Source organism: Ciona intestinalis, chromosome 9 (assembly GCF_000224145.3).
Source record: "Ciona intestinalis chromosome 9, KH, whole genome shotgun sequence".
NCBI lineage: Eukaryota > Metazoa > Chordata > Ascidiacea > Phlebobranchia > Cionidae > Ciona > Ciona intestinalis.
Window position 1 is genome coordinate 5,327,440 of NC_020174.2, and position 12,706 is coordinate 5,340,145.

General features: G+C 40.9%; 1 protein-coding gene across 2 annotated transcripts in view; it reads left to right on the forward strand.

The window, feature by feature from the left end:
• Window positions 1-4,393, forward strand: part of LOC100182392 (protocadherin beta-15-like) — a 14,311-nt gene extending 9,918 nt beyond the window's left edge. The window contains exons 11-20 of one of the 2 annotated variants that reach the window (XM_018813551.2): window positions 8-112; window positions 375-515; window positions 785-958; window positions 1,343-1,516; window positions 1,797-2,009; window positions 2,358-2,524; window positions 2,689-2,818; window positions 2,886-3,003; window positions 3,252-3,398; window positions 3,637-4,393. In XM_018813551.2, coding sequence (XP_018669096.1) covers window positions 8-112; window positions 375-515; window positions 785-958; window positions 1,343-1,516; window positions 1,797-2,009; window positions 2,358-2,524; window positions 2,689-2,818; window positions 2,886-3,003; window positions 3,252-3,398; window positions 3,637-4,292 — 2,025 coding nt within the window. In that variant the 3' untranslated portion in view covers window positions 4,293-4,393. The remainder of the gene's footprint in view (window positions 1-7; window positions 113-374; window positions 516-784; window positions 959-1,342; window positions 1,517-1,796; window positions 2,010-2,357; window positions 2,525-2,688; window positions 2,819-2,885; window positions 3,004-3,251; window positions 3,399-3,636) is intronic. The other variant, XM_026835833.1, reaches the window with a different exon arrangement.
• Window positions 4,394-12,706: the final 8,313 nt, after the last annotated feature.

The window sequence follows — 12,706 nt, forward strand, 5'->3', positions numbered from 1 at the left end:
ACAAAAGATTAATCTGATGATTAAAGAAAACGCCGAAGTTGGAACAATAATCACAACGTTTCATGCGGAAGACGATGACGCAGTTAACCCGCCTTCGTTGGTGGCTAATGACGTAAGATGGTGTTTATTTTTTTGGAATGTTAAGAGTCGAACATACTCTAATTGTCACTTCACTTGACAAAGTTATATAAAAAGACAAGATTTAATTTGCCAGTCAACATTTTGCAAATCATTTGTGTTTTTGAAATCTAAATGTACACAAGTCTGCGCATAATCGATTAAACTAAGTGTCCAGTCAAATGCAATCATCCTATAAGTTTTACATGTTTTTCCTACATGTAATATTGGTTTTTAATATTCAATTTTTGTTACAGGAAGGGGAAATAGTTCCTTCAACAAACGGTGACGTTCGATACTCCACCAAGAACAATGATGGAACTTTCTCTATTGAACCAAGATCTGGAAAGTTGTCGCTTGTTCGGCCATTAGACCGGGAAACAGTTCACGAATATAAGGTAACAAGCAATGTAACAATAACTAAGTCTAAGTTGCATGAACATTACACCATTATTGTGAATGTGAAAGCGATTCTCAGGTTTTAGCGGTTTTAAGACAGAGGTTCGTGGGTACGGGTTCGCTGCTTTAATTGCGGGCGGATATATTCTTGTAGTTGTACAAGTTACTTCACAAAAATGAAACGCCGGAAAACTTCTTTTACACTTTCAAAATATACACCTGACTGTAACAACATTAAGATTTTATTGTAACTTTTTTTTTAATGTAGATCACTGTGATTGCAAGAGACGGAGGTGGTTCTTCCGCCCTACAAAGCACTTGTGAGTTAATGCTCACTGTAACTGATGTGAACGACAACTCGCCCTTCTTCACCAACCCAATCATCGACAACAAGACAGTTTATGCAACCATACTGCGGGATGATGTCATTATGAGGATTCAGGTACACGTTGTTATAAGGATCATTATTTAAATTGTATATCGACCGAGACTCGAAGCCACCTTTGGGAAAGCCACTTAATGGGGATCGCTTCAATCTGTGTTCAAGTGTTCATTTGCCCAATTGTCATACAAGAACAAAAAATCAAACAAATACAAAGTTACATAGGCCTATGTGGCTACTATATAAGCCGGCATTGGATGTATGGGATAGAACCCCGTGTTATAATGACTTCCATTGCCCCGTCACGCGAGGATAAACAAGTTACATATATTCATATGTAGAATGTATATAGAGAACAATACGCCAACCTTGCAATCATTGTACGTGTAATTGATATTACCAAACACCATGAATCAGATTTTATTTACCTTGCCCACTTTTTAGGCTGTGGATTACGACAACGGTAGAAACGGTGAAGTGAAATACAGGATCGTCACCGAAGACGGAAGTTCATGGCCCTCCCTTTTCATGGTGGACGCTATTTCTGGGGATTTGAGGTTGAATATGAGCAGAAGCAACTTAGAAGAAGAACTTGGGATGCATACCATCGTTGTTGAGGTAGAATCAACTTTTCTGACATTGCTTGTTACAAAGTCTTAAGATATAGATTCTTGCTGTGCCTACCAGCTGGTTTACGGCGCTATATACTAATTACTTTCTGTAGGTTTCACATTAGTGATCTTTAAATAAGTAATAGCGTCAGTAGTTCGTTAATATAGATTGCAAAAACGAAAATTTAAGATTACAAAAGCAAACATTGGGAGGAGATCTTTTTCACACTTACAATACACTTAGCGGCAACTACCTAAACGTATAAATAATACCAACATTTTCACAGGCACAAGACAACGGTACGCCACCCTTGTCAGTTGAACGCACGATCCAAATTAATGTAATGAAGGCAATGGTACTTCCTACCGTGTTACCAACTGGGACGGTGAAGCCAACGTTTTCATATTTCATTATCATTATTGGTGCTTTGGCAGCTTTTCTCTTTATTTTGATTCTTGTAATCGTCGGAGTGGTGATGAAATGTCGGAAAAATAGAAAAGTAAGTTGGCTTTAAATACACTTGGAACTTTACGCTTCCAGTTAACCTTAGTTTGTTAAGATAACTACAGATCACTATAAATGAATTTATATTGTATCGTGGGTTTAGCAACCATGCTGTTCATTTGACACTTTTCCTAAAAAAGTTTTACTCGTTGTGTGTTTCTCTGGGCTGTCTTTTTATCCCCAATTCTACTCTCTTCTTTGTGTTAAATATTTATTTTTTATGATATTTGAGTTTGAAATATTTAGTTTGTTTTGAACTCTACTTTAAATATTGTATCGCTTTAGAAATGACCTACATTGCAGACTTTCGTTTGTGTAAAATTAAACTTGATTTCCTTAACAGCAAGCTCGAACTTATTCCTGCCGCAAGGGGTCGATGGAGAGCAACGAATGGTGCAGAACATCTGTTAGTAGCATGAGACCCAACTTAACTTTGACGATTAAATCTTTGTCACGAGAGGGCAGTGTTGGCCACGGGAGTGCAGTGTGGAGTCAGACAACATCGAACAGGTACAAACATGATTAGTAATTGCTTTAATTACTAGTTATACCGCGCCTGGCCAAGTATTGTTATCGCGCCTACTGAAAAACTTATGATTTTCCGTCACACGACGATAATTAAAATACATTCATCCATACGTCACTTCAAGTAACAAAATTTTTCTATTTTACAGAAACGATTCTTTCAATAAGGGATCTCTCAATGACGTAACAATCGTACCTCGTAGTGACGTCATGAACCGGTCATTTCGATCTTCCAGCAAGAGTCTTTGTCGTCCACTCATGGCATCCTATGACGCTCAGGTATGTTACAGTTTAAAAATAAGAAATAAAATCGGTTGGTTGAAATTTAACGAATCATATTTTGCAGAATCCAGGATCGAAGAATTTCTCAGCTCCCCATTTGCCAACTCTGTCGCACGATGGCGATAGTGGGCGAGGTGACAGCGACCCGGATGCAGCAAGCTGTGATGCAACATATGAACAAGGTATGTGACAATATGTGATTGTAGTTAGAGCGCAGTAAACCTTGTAGATAAATGTAATGACTCATAAGCGGGCACAAGGTGTGTGAAACCGAACACCCGTATTAACGACTGTCGTTGCCCCGCCACGCGAGAATAAATTTACATTCATTTATTTGTTTATACTCATCCCGATATATATTAGTTAAATTGCAGTCTCGTTCCTATTTGAACTCTGTATTAATTAGTTGCTGAATATTGTTTTAATCCAGACTTCTACAAAGTTCAACACAACTCATCTGTTCGGTCAAGAAATAATTCACGAGAAATGGAATATGGTCAACTAAGCCCTAACTGCTCGGCTCAATGCTTGGAGTTTGGACACAGCGACACTTGTTGGATGCCGAGCACCAGTAATGGTAATTTAATGAACTTTTTCAACTTATTCTATCACACATAAATTACTTACTCTAGCACTTGATTCCGAGTGAATTTTCGTTACGTGAATCGTCCAACTTCATGAGCACTATAGATTAGGGTCAGGTTTACGTAATCTTCACGGAACTATCAATTACGCATACAAATTAGTATTATACGTTCTTTTTTTTGCCTTGATCTATACGTTCATGATTCATAGTGTACATCTACTTTACACAGGTATAAGCACCCCACAACCCCCAGCGGCCAACCCCCCAGCTCCTCTCTACGTTGAACTTTGTCCTCCAACGTCACGCCACCACCATTACTACAGCAACCCCGACACCACGAAGCACCAATACAACCAAATCGACCCGGTACAAAACTTAGAAACCATCCACGAGACCAAACCTCTCCGACACTACTGGCCCTACCCCGCATCTGAGCTAAGCTCCATATACTCCAACGCAATTGTCAATTCGAACGGACAATACATGAAAGAGGGGTACGGGATGGGTTACAGCATCCCCCCGATGCGTCAACCACTTCAGCATCCGCGTGACTTTCTCCTCCCGCCTCCCGATCTCCATCCTCGTCTCAGTCCTATCTCATCACTTTCCTCCGTGGCGTCACCAACGTCAGAAGTTTCGAGAAGAAGTCATTACATCACCAGGCGTGAGATGGAACCAGAAGCGAAAGAAACTCGTTCAACGACTTCGCTCTCAACCCCATCTTCACCGAGCAAGTCAGTCCCAAGTATGCCACGAAGCGCCTCCGCTGACATTTTAGACGCAGAGTCGGAACCGCTGTTTCATCGTGACTCTGCCCCTTGGAGTCCGGAAAACCGCAACAGAAAAAGTAGCGTGCGCGAAACTAAAAACGTGTTAAACTCGTGATTACGGTGTCCTTACATATTCGGTCATTTTCTATTGTTTATTTGACGCTGTTACGTCGTTCCTTTTACAGAAAACGGAATAAAAAGGATTTACCCTAAAAACTAATTCCAAATTTGTTAATAACAGATTCCCAAAAAGTGGTTTGGCAATAACAGTACAGCTGCTTGTAAATCTTACACAACGGAAACCTGTTTGTGTGGTTAACTGTCAAGTCAACCACAGTTTTGCTGAGATGAGATAAACTGCCAAATATCGTGCGATTTACGAAGCAGATGTCAAACCAAAACTGCTGACGTTCTCTTGCACCACTAACCCCACTTTACAAGCGCCCATCACTCCTATATTGCACGGTTTGAACAGCAAACTCCTGATTAGCAACTGCGGTGTTATTAATGGATTTTAAACAAGATTGTGGCTTGCTTGATTTTCTTAAACAAACCCGCTTCAAAGACAGGAGCATTTAGAGTTAGAGAGTTGAGTTAATTAAATAAAAGCAACTTTACCGAAGTCAAACAAGTTGTTCGCTACACAGAGTTTGCTAATTTTCAAAAGCGCTGAGGTTCTTCATACTCTGCAAAAATTTTGCGTGACGCTGATCATCGGAGCGTAGCGACCAGAAACAAGACACGTGATACCCAGTTGTTGAAGGTTCGTCACACTTGACCTGGCACGGATTGAGTTCGACTTAACACGCCAAAATGTCACCAGAAAATTCGCGATTTCAACCGCGGCTCAAGCTCTCCACTCACCCCCGTCTATCCCGTTATAAATTGACTTCCTTTCGTAGCATGCTAACCGCGCAAAAGTATCGGTAACCTATAGCTGCGCTTTGTTTTGGAACCCCAGACCGTGCAGAACCACAACTATTTACCGTATTTAGTTTTCAACGGTAAATTAATGAAACCCCTTCACATGTCGCATTGATTTAAAACGCCAAACTCTCTTTTTATTACGCAGTCTTTCCTATATATTGAGACGAATGTACGCTGTTAATTTCGCTAATTAAGTTTGCATAACCCCTTATAATTAATTGTGAGACGTCAGTTTAGTTTGACAAATCCACACGCCGGTCCAAGTTTGCCAAAATACGAGATGTTTTGTATCCTACGTCTGTTATATACAGTAAATAAAAGATTGAAGGGTGCAGCATGTCGCTTGGTTTCAGGAAACCGAAGATTACGCTGCACTTTGTAGAAAACCTGTAATTGCAATCTCGTTGCTGATAAGAGCAGTCGAGGTGTCATTGCCAGAGCACCTTGCCGATGTTCAATTATGTTTCACTTTACTTGCGCTTTCAAGTCATTTACGAAGCGCAACTGCCGGCTGAAAAAGCTCAAACTTGACTTTCAACATTCCCTGTAACAACCCTCGTGAGAGACGTATATTGACAGTGTACCGCACAAGGTTGTTGGGGTTGCGTGTGGTCTTTACTACTATAAACAACTTTCTCACGTTGTGCTTGGCAGGGCCGTGTAACTCGCGCTTCTTTCCCTTGCCGTTGATAATAATTGGCGTGCGGTTCCTCTGTTTTGTTTTTAGGCAACACCATTCGCAGTATTGGATAATAGTCTGCTTAATGAGGTATAGTGTAAGGTTAGCACAAAACCAACACAATTTAAGTTAGAAGCCATTTATTTAGAAATGTGGGGGAATAGTGAGTGCTTAGATATGCGACAGTAAGACCTGCAAAATTAAAGTTGGTTCTTCTTGATTGCCGAAGTCGTACAGGTGAGTTCGTTCAACTTTAAATCGAGTTTCATTATTAACACAGTCGGATATGTTTTGAGTAACATGATTCCACGACAGTCTGAACTAACTGATTTGTCGCATACTTGTGGTCAGCGTCGCGTAATTGATATTGTTTATGAAACTATTTCCTTTTGCGACCCAACTTAATTAGGTGACACGCTGGAAGCATGCTCCCGGGACCGACACAGATATTTAGGGGCGTCGGGTTCAGGTGTCAAGATAAACTTCGACTGTGGGACATCCAGTAACGTGATATCAGGTTTACTCCCTTATCTCCTGGCCCGTTTGTAATCCGTTAACCAACATATGGAGTAAACTGATGCATATGAAGGCTTCTCAAAGGTATACGGCAGATCGGGTAGTTTGTAAATTTTCATTGGCAAAATTTAGCAGTGGCAGGTGTAGTGTTTCGCCCGTTTGCGGTGACATAAAAGGAAGTGTCAGTGAGATCTTAAAGTTATAACCTCCGCCTGTCATCGGTCACTTGACCCGTTGAACCAGGTTTAGGACTTGCAATACACCGTGGATGGACGGGGCAATGATCTGCACTTCGAGCGCGGCGAAGCTTTACAAAAACTGTGTGGCTTTCCACGAACGCTGTCCATCTTTCCACAAAATGCGAGAAAACTATAATTACCATTTGCAGAAGTTCAACGGAGTGCTAATCGCCGGTTGTTACATTTATAGCGGTAAGTGAGAATAACTTACTACTGCATAACGGTGTTTACGTTGCAATTTTTGGTTGATATTATTTAAATTGAGGTTTATTGGAATGTGGGATAAGATGGTCTTGAAATGTACTTGAACCACGGATGTGACAGTCTAGGCGGCATAAAGAAATTGACGACAGCAATGTTTAGGCAACTATTACAATAATAGAGGTGACGCATTTTGCTCAGCTGGTGTACCCCTTGCCGGACAAAGGCGGCGGATATGGTTAGGTTTACATTAAACCTCGATCAGGTTTGTCAACCTGGATGATTTTCTCCGGTGGTTTGTAATCGTGTATTAGGTGTCCGGTTTATTTGGGGTCGCGTGTTCCTGCCTTTGTCCGGCGCTTTGTTTTGGTGTTGTGGCCATTCAACGTTAGATAAACGATACCGTGACAGAGCCAAATATTCCCTCGCCTGCGACAGAGTGCCGTCGTGTTGCCATGTCCTAGGAAATACTGGCTGGTTTTAACAATACTTCGGGCATGGTGACAAATATTCTTGGCGCTAAAAAGGTGTTCGAATATCATTTGAGCATTCCGAAGCGTATGTTACAAGTTGCCTTTTTATTAAATTGCGAGGAATGATGCCTGGGCTAAACTCTTAAGTCAACCATAACACAAACCAGGGAAAAGTACTTACAACAGCGCCCAAAAAGCCAAGAAAGCATAAGTTGCTCGGCGCCAGGCAAGTTTTAGTTTAACGTCCCGTAAAGTGTTCGCATTGCAAAGCGGGGATTAAACTATCATTAACCAGTACCTAATATAGACTTGTCTGCATGCCCCTTGTCTACGGACCGACATAGGGTTAGCTTGTAAAGAAATTCGTTTGTTGCTACGATTAGGGTTGTCATTAGAAATTGGGAAAAGCAAAGACCTCGAGAGTTTGGGCCAGATCAAATAACAAAGAGGTGATCGGTTAAACCGAATCCAACAACAACATAGTTAAGCTGATCAACTGAGAGAAAGAGACTTAATTTGTTTACCCTGCAGGTGAGGACGAACACGCGTTACATCATTTTTGTTGATAGTCAAACTAAAAGCGGTTGGTTTCTGTATTTAGGCTTTCGCTTGCCTCAGCAAACTTGCCTTTACTGTAACAGTAAGTGTTTGTGTGAGGGCTACTTTTGTTTTAACCAGTGTAAACGGGGTATATTTATATCTCTTTAGAAACTCACTCGGGCTTTCACGTCCCGAAGCTTGGATTGCACCGCAAGTAAATGGAGCGTAATTACTTGCATCGAGCAAGCTATAATGTATTGATCGCTTAATCGAAATCGTGGGGAGGGTTATCGGGCCTTGAAGCACTCGGTCGCCATTAATTACCGGCTCCGGCATGTAGATTAGGGCAGTACCGTTGAAATTGATCATGGCCAGATTTTACTACCAAACGGCGCCCTGCGGGACTTACGTCACGACGTGCAGATTTGAATAAAAATCACGTATCCCACAAGGATTGTAAAGCGTTTAATGCCAGCAGGACTTGCGGTACTTTTCAATGGCCGGATTAAGTGACAATCTGGCGAATTTGTACAGCACGCATGTAACCACGTACTCGCATTATATAACTGCTCATTAGGCATTGTGCATATACTGCATTCTGCACCTGCTTGTGTTCAAATTATGTATACACGATGGCAATACACAAATGTTTGGCCAACCATTTTAATCCAGTGTCAGTGGAAATCTATTCTGCAGACCTTACGCCGCAAATGGTAATTAACCTTTTCAATAGTCCCGCTTTGCAATTAAGTTTGGAATCAAATCGATAACTGACTTAGTGGCGTTCCTGCATTTAACGCAAAAAGCTTCGTCACGGATCATGGAATTTTATGAATAATCTGTAAGCCTGGAATCCATAAATTGCTGAGAAATGTTCAATATAGATGTTCAAGTGACAACATGTCTGTTGGGAGTTCGTTCATTTGCGACCTGATGTCCGTAATACATGTTTATTACAAAATGTTCGCGTTATTTCGTTCAATATTCAACAGTAGAGTGCTTGGGTGATGTTAACATAAAATTCATGATTACGGTTTCCACCTCTAGAATTTTGCTTGCAATGAATATTAGCAGATTTTAAATGCCTCGTTTCTTGCAAATTGGAAACTAAACGGTTTAGTCAATATATGTTGTTTGTGCGCGCTTTTTACGTTTGTATGTTAGGGGTTTATAAAGGCGAAAACAGTTTAGGCTATCACATGCATAAAAATTTGACAACCGTAAACACGTCTGTTTTGCAACAGGGAAGTAAATCATGGTGTTTTACATTTAACTACCGAGAGTTGTAAACATTTCCTTGTTGTGGCGCGACGGTGGGTGGATATGTCTCGGATTCTAACTCATGCACACTGTTGGGCTGTCTTGTGCCGGTGGTTAACAATTGAAACCGCAGCTCCACGCGCCCATAATCCATGATGGTTCGTCATCCATCAAATGCGAGGGAATTAGAACTCGTCGGCGGGTTTAAGGAGCGAGGCGGCCCCACTGCCGTACAGGTGGCACATGATGCACTGTCAACAGCGTTTATTGGGACTTACGAGAAACCTGAGCGCGCAGGGCCGACACTAATGCATTCCTGGTTCTGTTACGCAATCCAAACAACTTAAGCGTTCGATGATGCGGAAACCCATTGTTTCAGGCGAGCCCGGCCTAATTAGCTTTCTCGAAGAAACTGCGTTAAATCGTTGCTTTTAGGTGGTAACGTAAACTCAACGGAGTAATCGGCACTCAGTTCAACAAAATGAATGCAGGTCGTTAATTTCACAAAAGTGTGAGAATCATTTTGCGAATATTTTTCTGCTGAAACGCGTCGGTTGAATTTTTCTTCGTCAACAACTCTTTGTTTTGAGTCAAATTTCTTGAGCTGCATCGCGCAGTGTTGAGTTACGTCGCGGGCAGAATGCTGCCGATCGACCGTTGCCGAACCTACACGCTTGAGAAAAAGCGCTTTCCGTTCATGGCACGAGTATGGGTCTGTAGTCACGCTGCATGCTGCGAGGTCTTCTGCCGATCGCTGGTATCACTTATCAAGCGGTAAAACTCACTGTTTAGGTTTGAACGCTTGATGTGCAGCGTTTACAGTTAGTTAGAAAACTAAGTTAGAGCATTTGTTGGAAAGTAATTTATAGAGAAGACATCGGGGTTAAATATTTATAAGTATTGATCTAAATTGGTCAGCAGTAGTATACGATTGGTCAGTTACGGTTAGTTAATGGGACAAGGTTTTAATGTGGATAAGGCGAATTCCAATTCAAGGCCTCGTCGAAAAAGCACAGCTTCGCAAATAGAGTTGTTTGCTCGCAAAATTTTGGAGGCAGCCGACCCAGTAGTCTGCGGTTATGAATATTATTCCTGGTGTGGAAGTTATTAGCGTGACTCACCCCCGTTAATCCGACGATCAGCTCCCTAAGTTGCAAAAGGGCGAAAGGTGTATGTTGACACATTTATTAAGCGGTTCCTCTAAGCCAATTCTCTGGCGCCGAAAGACATGAGGATTCTGGATCCCGTTTCAAAACACTTTCTCTTCAGGAAGAGTTAGATGTAGGAGCCGTATGTTGAATTAAGTACAATCATTGCAAGTAACTTATATACGGAACTTGCGTGTTAGTTTTTGGTGAGTGTTACTTTTATTATTTGTCGGATTATATTTATCACTGCGTCTTTTATAAAGTTTACGAAAAAACTTCCATTTTAGAACATTTAATTGCCTTTAAAAATGTTAACTGGAGTGTTTGAACAAGGTCTGTCGTGTAGAATATAATGTGTGTATATTGTCTGTGTCTTTGTGGTTATATAGAAAGTACGCCTTTTTTAAAAATATGTTTTGTAAATTGTAAACAATGAATAAAAAGGCGGAGGTGTTGTTGTTAAACTCAAAGTTTATGTTCACGGTATTTTACTTGTATAAAATTCGCGTGTCGTCGGATCGCTTCTTTTCTTTTATGGTTTCCGACAAAGAACTGGAACATAATAACACAAGTTATTGTGACGAAGCAAAGCATATCGATGACACCTTGCTGGTTATAGAATTTTCCCGTGGTCGTAATTATGATTGTTTGTTTAGCAAAATAATTTGACAGCCAGTCTTTGGAACGGCCGGCATGTAAATTGCGCGCAATCACGCGACAAAGGTTTTTGGTATATGGTCAATACAGACGAATTAACGTTAAAATATGAAAGTATTAGCGAATGTCAGACGGTGAGGTGTAACACCTGTTGTTTTCTTCGCCAACCGAGATTGTAAAATTTGATTACCGTTTACTGTCAGATTAAGGAATATGTTGAATCGGACAATTTTATCTTATCAACTATATATTGTTTTAATACATATGGCAGAATGTACACAAGTTTTATGACTTATTTTATACTTTATTTTAACTGTTTCGTGCAAACTAAAAATCAAGGGTGTTTATATTTATGTAAAAATCCCAGAACATAAACCTGTTTTTAGTTCCCATTTGTGGGATTTTTTCTTGTTTGCCGCAAAGAGAGGGTTCCTGTTACTGAGTTACTTGGGCAGGAAGTTTTCGAGTATATTCCGGGTTGCTCCCGCCGGTAACAAGGTATCCAGTGTCTTGCAGCGCGTGAGAGCAGCGACATTTGGATGCAAACCGCTGATGCTTAACTTTATGGCGAGGTTTGTGCCATGATCCGAGTTATGTCTCAAAATATAGGGATTGTGTGTTTAATACCAGAAACCTGTTCATTCTGACAATCGGCAACACGTAAACGGCTGCGTTACATGACAGTAAATATGTAAAGCTAAACCTTTTACCGCAAGTGTGTGTTATATACATACAGAACTTCAAGTCCCTAGCGTTGTTTTGTTATTGTATCCTCGCACTGGTGTCAATCAAAAATCACCGTAGCAGATCGTCGTTATTATCGGTTTACAAATACTTGACCGGGTACGCTTATTATTCCCATTATTTCACAACTAGAGCAATTTCCCAACCAATAGTATATGCGTGTACCCATCATATACGTATAGGCGTGGCGGACTATTATAGATTATATGCGCAATGATTGAAGACTCGGTATCAAAATACAAAAAATCGTTCCCACATGATCTACTAATCGCATTATTTGTTCACGCTTGAAATTGTTGTTCGTTTATAAGCAACCCGTTTTTGCGGCTTCTAAATTACTTTGGTTTGAAAATCGGTCTAAAGAAAATCCCGGTAATTAGCCATGAGCTTCAAGGTTCAGTAGGCCAATATATCTAACGATTATTGTGGCGTGTGTGCTGTCAAGGGTAAGCCAGGAATCAGATTTTGCTCAACGCTAAGTTTAGGGATGCAAGGAGAGAGCTTTGCTGTAATTGGATAACTGTGTTTGGGTCTTTGCGTTCCGAATTACTACAAAGATAAAAGGAATTTTGTGTACGTTTGGTGCGGCGCCTGTTGGCACTCAAAACCAGTTTCCGTAGCCTTGATTTCCCGGTTTACGTTTTGTGGCATTTAGTGGCGCGGGTTGCCAAAACTGAGTCTTTGATTACAAAACATTGGTATCCAAGGCACGGATCGAACCCTTGTGGCAGCTGTGTTAAACCATCGGACTTTCCAGCAATGAAAGTTGCCAAATAAACACCGATGTGGTTGCATTTGATCTGTCTCTGTTTTTGTTTCTGTTTCCGCATAATTGTTTCGAATGTTGTAGTCGGGAGGTAGAAGATGCTGCACAGTGTAATTTCACACGCACGATTTCAATTGTAACCTTATTAGGCAAATAAACCGTTCCCATTCAACGATTCCGCAGTTGTAAACGAAACGCTACAAATATACGGCAATGAATCCCAGATTTCAGCAATATGCAGTTCAACAAAATTGTGACTTTGCCTGATAATCATACAGCAAGTTCACGTTAGTACGATAATTTGGTAATTCGAAACGGCCATCAGTGTTTAGATTATTTTTAACTCAGTGAACCCGTGCTTTGGGTAACCTCCCGTTAT